The 15,005-nt window shown below is 43.2% G+C and overlaps 1 protein-coding gene across 2 annotated transcripts in view; it reads right to left on the bottom strand.

Moving 5' to 3' along the window:
• The window catches only part of fat4 (FAT atypical cadherin 4), a 100,161-nt gene extending 86,472 nt beyond the window's left edge, over positions 1–13,689 (bottom strand). For both annotated transcript variants that reach the window (XM_084953961.1, XM_084953955.1), the window contains exon 1: positions 8,005–13,689. In XM_084953961.1, coding sequence (XP_084810087.1) covers positions 8,005–13,107 — 5,103 coding nt within the window. In that variant the 5' untranslated portion in view covers positions 13,108–13,689. The remainder of the gene's footprint in view (positions 1–8,004) is intronic.
• Positions 13,690–15,005: the final 1,316 nt, after the last annotated feature.

Raw genomic sequence — 15,005 nt, forward strand, 5'->3', positions numbered from 1 at the left:
AGCTGAAATATTTCAATTCTAAAATTGAAAACAGCTGCAAATCAACCGCAGCTTGGCTTATTTTTTGAGTTAAGACCTGCACAGCAGACTGAGCAAGACAAAGCTTGCAAAGATTTTGCAAGCTTGAAAAGTAATATTATCACAACAACACAGCTACAAAACATAAAAAAATAAGTTCTGCTTAGACTCTAAATCACGGTATGGTTAACCTCTTAATAAAGTTAAAAGGGTGGCGCACGCAGAGCATGAGCTACAGTGACTCTCTTGATGGAAAACTCGTAAAATAAGATGGGAGATAACAATAACACAAGCTCTTGCTCTCTGGTGCCAGTCTATCTTTTGCTTGTCTCCTTCTCCTGACACTAAAGTCCTACTCCACTCCTCCCTCCCTTTCTCCCAGCTCCAACCTTAACTCCCCTTACCCCTCCTCTTTTCACCTCCCTCCATCTCTAGATCCTAAATTATCTGCCCAGGCTGTGGGAGATACCCCTTCCTGCCTGCGGGCCACTCGTCTTACCGCAAGCAGGGGAGATGAGGGCTATGCATTTCTGCTGTGCACGTGAGAACTCTGCATGCACAGCAGAAGTCTTCTCTGTGTCCTTTTTGTTTGATGTCCCTGAAGATGTGAGGATCTGTGAGTGAGCCAAAAGCACCAAATGTCACTCAAGGGGTGCCACTGATGGACGTGAGGGAGAGGGAAGTGAGATGAGCAAAAAGAGCAGCAAGTAGCTCTTTTTTGTTTTTTCTGGGACACAAAGCAGACGAACAGGTCAACCAGGCACCACTGTCAAGTCTAAGCTCTGAAAACAATGGAAATTTGCTGTGTGTATTTCTGCATGTGGAGTGTTTGTTGATGCTAGAGAGCTCGGTAAGTCACGTGGAAGAACAAATCATTCTGTAGCTGGGATCCATTATTACCACTGAGAATATGTGCCAAAATCAACCCACCACTCTGCCTCTCTCTCTCTCTCTCAAACTCCATTCGTTTTACAAGTGAAAGTAGTGGAACATTTTTTTTTTTTCAGCTGGAGAGACTTGGGTATATTTTATGGTCCCTTCACAGTCAGAGCAGAGCAGAGAGGAGTGATGAAGAAATCACAGGGATGTAGTCATACTCTCAAAGATTTATATCCTTATGTAGCACTTGCTCAGGCAAAATGTACAAACCAAATCATAGCTCTACCTGATCATTCCCACTTCAGCTACTCCCAATCAAACTTTTTTGCGGTTGAGTGACTGGAAAGGTTGGAAACTTTAGATCACAGCTTCACATCGACCTTTCTGATTGCACTTGAAGAAATCCCACCTGCTACAGTACCAAACAGTAAAGGTCTCCCTTTTGATCACGCCAGATCCTGCAGACCAAAGGAGAAAGGCATTCCCAGCGGAGATTAATACTATTTCAGTCGCACATTTGGTCCGAGCATGTGTGCTTAAGACAGAGGAATGACCCCCTCCCAAATGAGGCATGACAATCAAAGTCACACAACAAGAGAAATGAATCTCTGAAGTGAAAATAAACGCAATGATGCAAAACTCTGCAGAGCATGCACAGCTCTGGCCGCATTCATTTATTATTCTAACCGAAGGTCCTGCATTGACTTTTCATGAGGCAGAACAGGGGGAAAAACTTATTTTGTTTTTTTTTTTTAAAGTTGCAGACAGTCAACTGCAGAGTTAAAGATTTTTCTTTTAATACACACCTACATTCCTTTCACGAACATAATTCAGCGGTTAGCCATTTTTTCTTTTAAATAGAATATGTAAATAATTTTTGTTTTAACCTGTTTAGAGTAGAACAGGGCAGGGTTACCACACCAGCACAATTCAGTTTCCCGCAGAAGACAATACAATGAGTGTTAGAAAGTTCAGACAATGCCAGTGAAATCTTAACAGTAATGTCGTTTACTTGGATGTCAGTTTACTTTACTGGATTCGACATGTGTCCAAAGCACCATTGCAAATTCCCAAATACCAAAAGACTGAGTTGAACTGCAGGTCAGATACATAATATGACTCTGTTCCTGACTTCTTGATTGAACTTTATTTTAATTATCTGTTTTTGCACAATATTTAACATTTAAGAACTTTTATAAACTAGGAAAAGCACTTTATATTCCAAGGAAAACCTTAAAATATTAGAGACAATCAAACATACCCCTATGTGAAAGCACTTGGCATGGTTGGGACGAAAAACTCCCTTTTAACGGGAAGAGATCACAACTCTGTTCAGGGAGTGGCAGCCATCTCCTCTTAATGGTTGGAAGGTGAGGGGAAGGAAAAAGTGAAAAAAAAACAAGCGTAGAGAGACAAGGACAAAACACAACTACTAATTTTTAAAAAAAGGTAATGACATGCAGTAGTGCAGCGGTCCCCAACCTTTTTTGCCCCACGGACCGGTTTATGCCCGACAATATTTTCACGGACCGGCCTTTAAGGTGTCGCGGAAAAATACAACAAAATAAAACTAGTACCGGTACTGAAAACCAATAAAAACCCTGAAATCCATACATTTCACACCTGAGCCTCAACTCTCACGGCCCGGTACCAAACAACTCACGGACCAGTACCGGTCCGAGGCCCGGGGGTTGGGGACCGCTGCAGTAGTGGCATACATACACATCGTGAGTGAAAAGACAAAGTGGAGAAGAAATGCTCAGTGCATCATGGGACGTCCCCCAGGAGCCTGAACCCACAGCCGCCTTTCTAATGGATGGTTCAGAGTTACCTGATCCAGCTCTAACTCTAACTATTCAACTATATCATAAAGGAAAGTTTCAAGCCTAACTGCTACACAACACATGGAGATTCATTTATAATTATACCACGATTAAAGAATTTGACTCCTTATTCATTTTAACAGGTGAAAAACTGAAAGTGAGTTGTGGGATTTACCAGTTTCTGTGCCAAAAAAGGGTTACTTTAGCCGTTTCATTACTAATGCGATGGTTGGCTTAACTTTATAGAACATGGCACAGCAGAACAATATGATCCAGGTCTTGACCTTTCAGGCCCGAGTTTCATAAGTGTGTGTTATGAGCTGTGTTATGAGAAAAAAGTCATATGTTAAGGAGACCTGCTGTAGCAACTACTCTAGCGTACGAGAGCTCTTCAGAAAAAAACGTATAGCACAGTATTTTTGATCTTCATCACTAATACAAGCATCTGTAAGAACGTAAAGCACAAAATAAAAGGCAAACGCAAACAGACAGTTCAATACAATAAAAGGCCGACATGAGTTTGACTTTGAATCCGCAGAAAAGAGCTCTCAATGATCTTATTTGACAGTAACATAATCATACTAATTAAAATGAAACAATTATTTTGACTGTTGCTACCATTTCATATTTCTGCTCATGAGTCTGTGTGAGCTTGTGGTCAGTGTGTGTGTGTGTGTGTGTGTGTGTGTGTGTTTCTGGCAGCATTTGCTTGCAGGCGTCTACGCATGAGTGAATGTTTATTCAGCTTTTATAGCGATTGCGTCTCGTTAAAACGAATAGACGCTCTGAGACAACCGGCACTCCCCAACACCGGTTCACTCACAGGTTCACCCAAAACCCGAAGAGACCACCTACCAGGAGAGCTGAGCAGATGCGTCACCTCTTCGGTCACCATTTTAAATCGCTTGTCCAGCCAGATTACGGGGTGAATTACAACCCGGGTAATGGCTAGAATAGTGTATTACCACCCTCTCTCAAGCACATGTGCACAAGCAAAATATCGCAATTAAAGCATGAATTACAATACACAAGGATGCAGTTTGTTCTGCATCATTTTTCATCCAGTTCTTGTAAAATGTGTCTTCTGAGAAACATGAAATTTTCATACTAAACTTGCATATGACTCAAATCTAATGAAAGCATTTTTTCCTATTTTTTTGATGCAGGAAATTTAAATGCACAGCTGGAGTTATCTGTAATAATATTCCCTCTTTTCTGTGGAAACTGTAGTCATCAATATTTCAGCCTTTATTACGCTCACAAAATGACACGAATGCACAAAGAAGAACCAGCATGCATATCACATCATCATGTACGTGACCTTGTTCTCCTGCCTCGCTGACCTGGATGGCTTTATAGGTTTTGTATTTCAGGGAGGCTTTTTTTGTCTTCTCTACAACCCCAACGATGCCTCTGATCACATTTCCCTCAGAATTCACATTAGAGGAGCTTCAACATCATGAAATATGGAGAAAGCGAAAGGACTTTGACATTTTGCTACCATTGAGATTTATGAATCTGACAGTGAGACTACAAGCAGTTTCTCAGAGACACAAAACAGGCACGCAGATACAAATGAGATGTAAAGACATGAAGATATACAGCTTTAACGAGGAGGGGAGGATGAATCTACAGTAATGGAGTTCAAACTATCCATAACAATAGGCCAACACTAATTTGAGCCTAGTATCTGACTGCATTCCCCGACTATGATGTCCAAAACCTGCTAGCAGACTGATCCCTCTTTCTTGAACTTGCTTGGAACATGATCCTGGACCACGACTGTGCCTCTCACTTCCCATGTCCTTGCAAGGGTCCCTGTGTCTGGCACTTCGAACACCCTCCTAATAATGCTTCCCGTCACCCCACCTCTTCCTTTATTCCCACAACTCCCAATAACACCGTCTGACATGTCCACAACCCTCCCAAAACACTCTTTTCTTTCCTCAGTTTCATGAGCCCAAACAGATTGACTGTGCGTCGCTCACTGGTGCAGACAGGGGAGGAAAGCTGGCTGACAGGGGCATCCATACACATGCCTAAATCTGCCAAGGAAAGACGCTGGCACAGACAAAAAAATAATAAAAGCCTCTCGAATCTCGGCCGGGGCAGCGCAACACTTTATCCGCGAAAGTAAAACAAAGGAAGGCCTGTTCAACACTGCGACTGTGTTTACTTTTAAGGGGGGAACAATGCCTTTAGGAGGAGGGGGCAAGGCCTGACGTGGCACTTGAGGGTCTGTCCAAAAAACAGCACTTCATTTTGATTCACAGTGAGTTAAGAAAACAGTTGTAGCACTACATTGTATAGGGGCTGATGCATCTGAATGTGAGGAGGAGGCTGATGAAGGGAGAGTGTGCAGAGAGGATAAGAAACAGAGACCAGTAAGACCTCTCTGGTTTCTTCAACAGCATTCACTCCTTTATGCAAAGGAATGCTCCAACCAAATATGCAACTTGAAACAGAAGAAAAAATAGATTTTGAAAGGTGGCAATGAAAAGTCTGCAAAAACTGCCAACACAAATGGAAGCTGTGTGACATGTCTAGGATGCTTAAGTTCATTTAAAGGGTACAAAGACATATTTTACCCAGAAAGTGCAATGACAGACAGTGGAGATAGACAGAGTTGCTTTTGCAACTACAGTTTCATTTCTCCTCTAAGAACCAGCAAACTGTTCAGTCACTTAGCGTTTACTGATCAAAGGCTATGACTCTGAGTAATGCCGAAATATGATTTTAATATACAAGACACAGTTTCTGGGTCATTTTGATGGATGCTTTTGCCATTCTAAAGAACAATAATAAACAATAGTCTGCTGCAGCCCCACTGTCACATGGCAGGTGACATTTGCATGTAATGACCATTTTACTTTTGGCGGTTAACATATAAACCCTAATCACAGGTGTTTCGTCTAGCTTATAAACACCTCCTGTCATGTTGCCGATGGCCCAAAGTGGAACCAACATATTTCTTCGCCTGTAAACACGGACATTCCAGGATGTGATGAATCAAAACTTTGACTCAAATGAAAAACATCCTTCTAAATACTGAATGAATTCATCAACAATAGATAAAGCTGCCGCCAAGACATGTTTTCCCCAGCATATTTACCCAAAGTAGGAAACAGGAGAAAGAAACTCAGAGATCTCTGGGTAATGAAGTCATAGGAAAAACATTTCCAAATGCAAAATGACAACAGCAAAAATACGATTAACAAACTTTAAGTAGAATCGCTGTTTGGTTAAATGAAGACCTCACTGGATATTACATATGACCCAGATGTTTGCCAGAAGGCACCAACCAACAATTACTGACAAACATCCCGAGCTGTTTGAGATTGCAGCCACTGATAAAGCATGTCCAACTAGATTCTCTGTGTTTAAGTGTTTCCAAAACATCACACGTGGTGCACAGTGCAGGAGAAAATGCCAGCTTTCTCTCATGCATCCAATCAATGGGGAAAATGGGAAATGGAGAATGTGAAAGGGTCATAACCTCTTGGATGGAAATACTCCCCAAGTTGCTACCGGGTATCTGGTGTATAAACACTGCACTGGAAAAACATTAGTCTAAGTCAGAAGGTTTACACTGTTGTACCACACTGTGCATTGAGGTCCCATTGACAGAGGAGACCCAAACAGTCTGAACAGAACCTGTTCATCTGTGCTGTTAAAAAAATGTGGCCATAAAACCGACTGCTTATTGCCTTGCAGCACAAAAACCAGCCCATGTATCCAAATGTGGACGGTCATTTGAATTCCACTACGTTATTAGATCTCACGCTTCTCAAACGGGAGAGATTGACTACTCGGCCAGGTGGTATGGTAAAGTCATCTCTCCAAGGGGTGAGAAAGTTCAAACTTAGCATGAAACCAATCTAGAGTTTAACATTTGGGAATGAAGCAGTGAAGCACTATATTCTCTCATTAGCCCGACAGCAGAGTCTGCAGGAAAGTAGATTGCCATCTTTGCTGCAGGCAAAGTGAGAGAACATTTGATATTCCCATTTGGCCTGGGCAAACTTTTAAGTTAACTCTGCTAACACGATTTTGCCAAGTAATCCTTGATTTCAATAATATGTGAGTTTGTCTCCAAATAACAGATTGCTGTATTGGATTTCAGTTTCAATATGCGTCTTGGTTGAAAAGGCATCAATCTTGAACTGCTAATCCTAAACTCCTAAATCATTTTGCATCAGGCATCCTCAGAAATGCACTAACACGAAACACATTTTTTCTTTAAATATGTGTGTCATCGAGTCTGTAACAACATGGTATTTTAAGCCCTGGCTAAAATTTCAAAAACATATATAGAATCACATTTGCTTTTAATTTGACTAGCGGCTAGGTATTAGTCACCCAAACTGGCCTTAGGGTTTCCACATGACACTTGAGAGAATTAACTCCATCTCCTTCAGAGAAAACCTAAAAACAGTGCATCGCATAATGCAAAGAAACTCAATGGACAGCTTAAGTTTCATTCTCTCTGTCCTGATCCTTTTACAAAGTCTTAAGAGGTCAACTAATTTTAATGGTCACTTATTGCCTGTGGAGCAGTTCCTGGTGGTATAAAGGCACCCAAAGACCACCCCAGTGCCAAAACAGCCTTAGGCCCAAAGGCTCAAAGTAATACCAGCGCTGATGATGCATACCTGTACTGGAACACCGTATGAATGGCTCTCCTTTTCATTTCTGCTTCACACACAAAAGAAACCATTGTGGGTCTTGAAATTGAGCAGCCTTGAATGAATTATGTCAACTGTGGGGAAATTAAAAAGTGGTCTTTCTTTGATTTGTGCGGTTCATAACCTGCTGATAAGAATATTTCAGTTCAGGAAAGCGCTAGAGGAGCTTGCACAGAAGACATGCAATGCTCATTTCCTTTCCGAGACTCAAATATTAGAGGAGCCACACTCAAGATGAATTATTATGGCTAGAATGCTTTGGAAACGAGAACAATAAAGTTATCATGCCAAAGAACAAGGTTTTCTTAGTTGTGTCCAACAAAATTATGATTTAATATAATGCAAAGTGTGTGTGTAAAAAAAGAAAAAATGAATGCACACCCAAATGCAATTGGTGGCTCTGTTTTATGTGTGACTTGGACAGTCACCCACCCTCCAACTTTGCTTATTACATTTATTTAATCCAAATGTCTCTAACAAGTGCCAGTGGGTGAGTTCATGTCCTTTTCCTGCCAAACAGATCAAGTAGACCAATAGTGCAAAATATAAGGTGGCTTTCCAGTACCTGCAGAGAATAGAAAAGTCAGCAGTGTCCTTACCTCAGCACGCTGTGTTCTCGGCTGGCTGGCGTCTGCCTCAATGGCGTACACATCCACCAGGTAGAGGTCAGACCCTTGTTCTCGATCCAGCTCTGCAGCTGTCTGTATCACTCCTGTGTGTCGGCCGATGGTGAAAAGGCGACCCACAGCTTTTCCGCCGCTGCGCACCGCCACAATGAAATACTCCACTTTGGTTGCAGAGCCTCTAGGACTCGAGGCATCCAGGGAGATGACGTTGGTGCCCGGTGGCTGGCCCTCTTTGAGGATGGTGATGTATTTGGGCTGGGAGAAAACAGGTCCATCCACTCCTTGAAGGATGATGGTCAGCTCAGTTCTGGAGGTCTTGCGGTCAGTGCCGTGGTCCGTGGCTGACACTGTGAGGGTGTACACGAGTCGGGATGGAACCAGCTGGGACGCCAGGCGAATATCCCCGCTGTACCTGTCCATGATGAAAGTGTCCGAGTCACCTTCCACAAGCTCATACTCCACCTCCCCATTCGCGCCATCGTCCGGGTCAAAGGCCACCACTGTGGTCAAGATGGAGCCGATGACTATGTTAGGCTCAGCCACAAGTGCATTCTGGGACACAAAAGTGGGAACATTATCATTAAGGTCCGTGACCCATATTGTTACATTTTTCAGGGCATAGCGACGAAATTCAACTGGAACTGCTTGGTCAGTGGCTTTGATTGTCAACTCAAAGAGATTTGAGAACTCTCTGTCAATTTCCTTGCTGGTGTATATAAGCCCAGTGCTTGGGTCAATGCTGAAGTGGTTTCCCCGTGGAATCTGCTGAATAATCGAGTACTGCAGCTGGCCGTTTATGTCTGCATCTGTGTCCTGAGCTGTAATGGTCATAACTGAGGCAGAGATAGGAAGATTTTCAGGGATGGATTTGAAAATGTCTCCAGGGGTAAATACGGGAGGGTTGTCATTAAAGTCCCTGACACGAATAACCACAGGAATGGATGAGGAGCGGGGAGGTCTGCCATTGTCCTTTGCAGTGATGTTGAGTTTGTAAAATGACTGCGTTTCAAAATCCAGCTTTTTAACCAAAAAAATGCTGCCAGTGTTAGGGCTGATGCTGAAAGTGCCATGGTTGTTTGTGGCTGTGATGCTGTACGTTATGTCTGCATTCTGACCCGAATCTGCATCGGTGCCGGTCACAGAGGCCACCAGTTCGCCTAGCCTCATGTTCTCCAGGACGTCAACCGACAGTGAGGATTTAGGGAAGATGGGGGAGTTATCATTTTCATCCAAGATGCTAATGCTAAGCATACAAGAGGAGGATAAGGGCACAGCCCCAGCATCGACAGCTATGATTTTTAGTGAATATGAAGATGTGGATTCATAGTCAAGCTTTCCAACCAAAGTCACCTGTCCAGAGCTACTATCAATTGTGAACTGGCCTTCCTCGTTGCCTTCAGCGATGTGATAGCGGACCAGTCCATTTTTGTTCTCATCCACATCTGAGGCAGAGACCCGTAGCAGCTGTGTCATGTTTTGAGCTGATTCAGAGATGGAGGCCTGGAATATGTCTTTGGTGAACTTAGGTGGGTTGTCGTTGATGTCTTGTATGTAAACTTGCACTTTGGCCTGGTCTCTAAGGGGTTTGGGGAGACCCTGGTCTGACGAGACAACCACAAAACTGAACACAGCGGCGCCTCTTTGTCTCATGAGTGACTCCCGGTCCAACTGCAAAGTGCTCGTCAACTCCCCTGTGATGGCATTCAGCTCAAAGTTGGGCTGTGGAGTCTCAAATGTGTATCTGACCTCACTGTTTGGGCCAAAGTCCTTATCCTCAGCAAAAACCTGCCCAACAAGCGACCCTCTCTTCTGTTCTTCCTCAAAATGAAACACATAATTGGTGCTGTTAAAGAGAGGACGATTATCATTTACGTCATCTAGAATCACTGTTACATTTACAGTGGCACTCAGCGGCTCCACAGCCCTGTCTTTGGCTGTAACCACCAAGTTATATCTGTCCTGGATTTCTCTGTCCAGCTCCGCTTTGATGTACAACTGCCCATCTGGAAAAATGCCAAACACATCACCTGTGTTCCCACCAGCGATGTCATACATAATCTCGCCATTGAGACCGGAGTCTTTGTCAGTGGCCTCCACTTTAAAAAAACGGCTGTTGACAGGCTCAGATTCCAGGATGATGACCTCGTATGAGAGCTGGTCAAATACAGGTGAGTTGTCGTTGACGTCGTATACGCTGACGATGAGGATGAGGCTGGAGGTGTGCTGAGGGACTCCCATGTCTGATGCAATGACTTCAATCTCATAGGAACTTGTCGTGATCTCCAGCGGCCCGGTCAGCGTGATGAGGCCATGCTTCTCATGAATATGAAACAGTCCTTTGGGGTTTTGTTTGAGGCTGTAGACCACCATGCCATTTGCACCTTCATCAGGATCTGAAGCTTTGGCCTGGAATATTACATGACCTGTGCTCCAGTTTTCCACTGCGCTCACATGCTCCACAGCGTGAATAAAATGAGGAGCATTATCATTTAAGTCCTTTACAGTTATGTTAACAAAGGCCTCTCCTGTGATCTCCCCAGCTCTGGCTACAACTTTGAGTTGATAAAAGCCCTGCTCCTCTCTGTCTATCTGGCTTGATGCTGTGATCTGACCTGCACTGTTGACAGCAAAAAGCCCTCTCTGGTCTCCTGAGGTGATCAGATATGAAATGTTTGTATTTAAATCAACTGTGGTTGCTGACACTGTCCCTATAACTGTCCCAACACCTACATTTTCAAACATGACAAAGCTGTACACTTTCTGGCTGAACACTGGTGGATTATCCTGTGTGTCTATTACAGTTACAGTCACAATGGCCGGTGTGTGTGAGCGCAGGCCACTACCATCTGCTGCTGTCACCTGCAACTGGTAAGCAGTTTTCTCCTCTCTATCCAGGGGCACCAGTGTGGTAATTTTGCCTGTATTGCTATTAATGCGGAATTTGGAAGAGTCTCCAGCTGTAATTATATATTTGACTGTGCCGTTCCTACCCAAATCGGGGTCTGTGGCTAAAACCGTGGTTACATAAGAACCAGAGGGCTCGTTCTCTTTCACATTTGCAAAATACTGTACAGGATAGAAAACTGGCCTATTGTCATTGATATCCCAAAGGGTGATATTGACTTTTCCTACAGAGTGCAAAGGGGGGCTGCCTGCATCTGCTGCCTGGATGTGGAGTAAGTAGGAGGCCTGATCCTCCCTGTCAAGCTCCACGCCTGTGCTTAATCGCCCTGACACGACATCCAGGCGAAACAGCTCCTGGACGCTGGCTGGCATCTCTGCATCAAATGAAAACCGGATAGTTCCATTGGCCCCAAGGTCGTCATCTGAGGCAGACAGCACCACCAGTTCTGTGCCGGCCGGAGCGTGCTCCACCAGTGAAACGTGATAGGTGCTCTGTGTAAATGTAGGCACTTGGTCATTCACATCTGTGATGTTGACTATCAGTTTAGTGTAAGACATTTTGGGCTGCAGCCCCTGGTCTTTGGCACTAATATTGAGCACAATTTCAGATGCTATTTCTCTATCCAGCAAAGCAGCACTGGTTACCAGACCACTGTTTTCACTGATGGAGAACCAGCCCAAAGCATTTCCAGACACAAGGGAGTAGCGCAGGTTGGCATTCTGCCCAGAGTCACCATCTGTTGCAGAAACCCCTTTAATGTAGCTGCCTTTTGGTATATCTTCACTGATATCTACTCTGTACACCGTTTCCTGAAATATGGGTGGGTGATCATTGATATCATTCACAAAAATAACCAGACTAGCAAAAGAAGACCTAGCCATAGGTTTACCGTTGTCTGTCACAGACACAGTCAAGTTGTATGAGGAAATTCTCTCTCTGTCTAACACACTGGCCACTTTGATCAGACTTAAATTGGGCACAGGAGACGTGTGCACTTCAAAGTGCCTCTGCTCGTTGCCTCCTAAGATTGAAACAGATATGTTACCATTAGCTGTAGAGGAGTCTGCATCTGAAACGGTAAGCAAAGCCACAACTGTGCCAATCTGTGCATTTTCATCTACAGAGGCAAATTTAGAAGTAGTGGGAAAATAACGGAATTTCACGACAGGGTCATTATCATTCACATCCAAAAGTTTGATAGTGGCTTCTGTTCTGCCTGACAGAGAGGGCACCCCATTATCTACAGCATGAATAGTCAGAGAATATTCTTTTTTACTCTCATAATCCAAACCTTCTTTTATTATAATAGTACCTGCTTTGGGGTCAATTTGGAAAGGTGTCCCCTCATCTAAAAAGTACCTGATCTCGGCATTTGCTCCCTCATCCTGATCTGATGCTGTAATCTGCAGGATGCTTGAACCTACAGCTGCATCCTCAAAAACACTGGTTTGATACTGGTCCTGCTCAAAAATCGGGGGGTTGTCATTTATGTCTTGAATAGTGACGTTTACTTGCATGTAGCCAAACTTTTTCGGCTCTCCTTTGTCCTCGACTTCAATCAGGAGCTGGTAGAAGGGAGTAACTTCCCTGTCCAAGCCTCCGGTTGAAACAAGGTGCAAGAATGCCCCCTCTCCACTAGGATTGACTGTAATATCCAAGCGGAATTTCCTCTGCTCGTTGCCTTTCACTATTCTGTACGTGGTGTGATCGACTCCGTTACTTCCTATGTCGGAATCTGTAGCAGTGTCCAGGATCACTTGCCTGCCGCTGCTGGCGTCCTCCTTAAAAGACACGACAATTGACGCGTCTGGAAACACCGGGGAGTTATCGTTAATATCCAAAACTACTATCCTGACCTCAGTAGGGTAGGTGGGATGGCTGGACAGCACCACAACGTTGATGACATCACTTTGCAAAACCTCTCTGTCAATCACAGATGAAGTGGAAATGACTCCCGTGGTGGCGTTAATTGCAAAAAGTTTGTGATTTTCGCTGAAGCGGTACGTGAAGCTGGGCTTGGTCCCTATCGTGCCCACATAGGTGCCAATGGGCTGTTCCTCTAGGACTTGAAACTCTTGACGGACTTGGCTGGATGCTGAGTACCGCGACAGAGTCCATAACATCAGTAGAATCAAATGAAGCCGGCCTGAGCCCATACCTGTGAGCGCCATGGTCAGTTAGCCAGTCCACCTTTCTCAGACAGAGTTCATGCCTATGATGCATCAACTTTACTGAGTTTGGACGAGTCACTAGATCATTGTATTCCAGAAAATGTGCAGACAAAACTCAATGAGAAACTCTTTCCACGCTTAGTCAGTGTACCAAAGTGCTCCAGAAGTGTTATTTTATCCTGCGCACCGCGCCGTTTAATTGCAACAAGATCCTCTAAACGGAGAGAATGATTCCTGCAGCTCAGGAAAGTCTCATTTCAACTCCTTAAATAGCACTTCAAGAAGAAATCTGACAATCCCATGAAAGACAAAAGAAAATAAAAGTTCCCGACTCCTTGGAGATGCGTAAAAAAAAGTTTATCCAAAGTTGGAGCGCAAGTCAGCGGTGTTAAGTGTATGCAGGCGAGCGAGCCTACGCACCGTCCCGTGGAATAACGGTGCAGACGCTTCAGTCATATTGTGCTGGAGTCCCAGTAAGTTAGAACAAAGCCGGAGTTCGCCAAACTCCCTCCCATCGCCAGTCCCATTGGATAGCGGTGCTCCTGCCTGCCCGCCCACAGCCTTTCCTCCTCTATTGTGCTGTACAGCTCGCTGTCCCCGCTTGTGGAAGAGGACGTCAATCAAACACGACAGGTAAGGATGCCCCAAGAGATCTTAATTGTCAAATAATATGAGACATATTATCTTTTCTGCAGAAAAAAGGAGACATTGATCACCACAGAAACTATTTATATAGAATATAAATGTATACAGTAAAGGCATAGTTTAACAAATTCTTTGCATAAAACGAGGTGAAATTCTTCAAAATAATCATTTTAAAACCATTTAGGGTGCTGTAAAGTCCTCTTTGACATGCCAGACCACATTTTCAGAATGTATAAACGATTTCAAATATAAAGATGGTGCACAAAACACAATAAAGTCTGCACGAACTTAAAGAAATGTCGAAATTTCACAAGCTGCTTTGGAAGTAGCTGCTTGAATTAAAATGACAATTCAGATTAATCATTATTAAATAACATATTGCGTTTGAACTGCAGAAGAACTATTAACAAAAAACAATTCTTATTTATATTATATATATTAAGGCCACGTTCTTTCGAAAGATGTTATAATTAAGAGTTTATTAGAGCTTTATTAGTAAGTTTTTTTTTTTCACTGAATCATACGATCAAGTGAGATATTTGCATATAATGTAAGGTACAGCGAGCGTCCAAGTCATAGGTGAGTCGCTCCATCTAGTGGCCAGATTATGGTACTTCCGAACAAACTGTAACACTATAGTGAATACGGGACAAAGCCACTCCTGAAAAATATATAAAATAAGTACACAAATTGATTTTAATATTTAAGAAAGAGGGTTGCAACACTTGAATTAATTCACTGTGGAAACCAATACATCAAAAATGCTCCAAAAATAAGAATATTAAAGCAAAATTTTCCATCTTCAATGACTCTGTTTAGAGAAATATAATTCAGATATTATAGACTGGTAATAATTATAGAATGGTTAAACAGCATTTGGATAAATTAAGGGTTACAAATAAGTAAATTAATGACAACATGAACAGCATATTATTTTACATTCATGAACCAGAACATTAATACTTATTTTGTAATTACTGGCAGATACGTGACTGGAAATGTGGTCATTCAAGAGGCAGGCTGTTGCTGTTTGTATAAAAACTGCACAAATAGAGTTTTTGCTGTGTAAGTTTATGTTACATTACATTCAGTCACGCCATAATTGCTCCATCAGTCTGGTGGGTGTCAAACATACGGCCCGCGGGTCAGAACCAGATCGCCAAAGGCGCCAGTGAGCCATCCTGTCTGGCTCAGTGGTTTGCTTTTCAAAGTGTGAAAACTGCAGAGAAGGAGAGCACAATTTTTGAAGTTTT

The sequence above is a fragment of the Perissodus microlepis genome, chromosome 2 (genome assembly GCF_051167445.1).
Source record: "Perissodus microlepis isolate ML-2025 ecotype Zambia chromosome 2, ASM5116744v1, whole genome shotgun sequence".
NCBI classification, from domain to species: Eukaryota; Metazoa; Chordata; class Actinopteri; order Cichliformes; family Cichlidae; genus Perissodus; species Perissodus microlepis.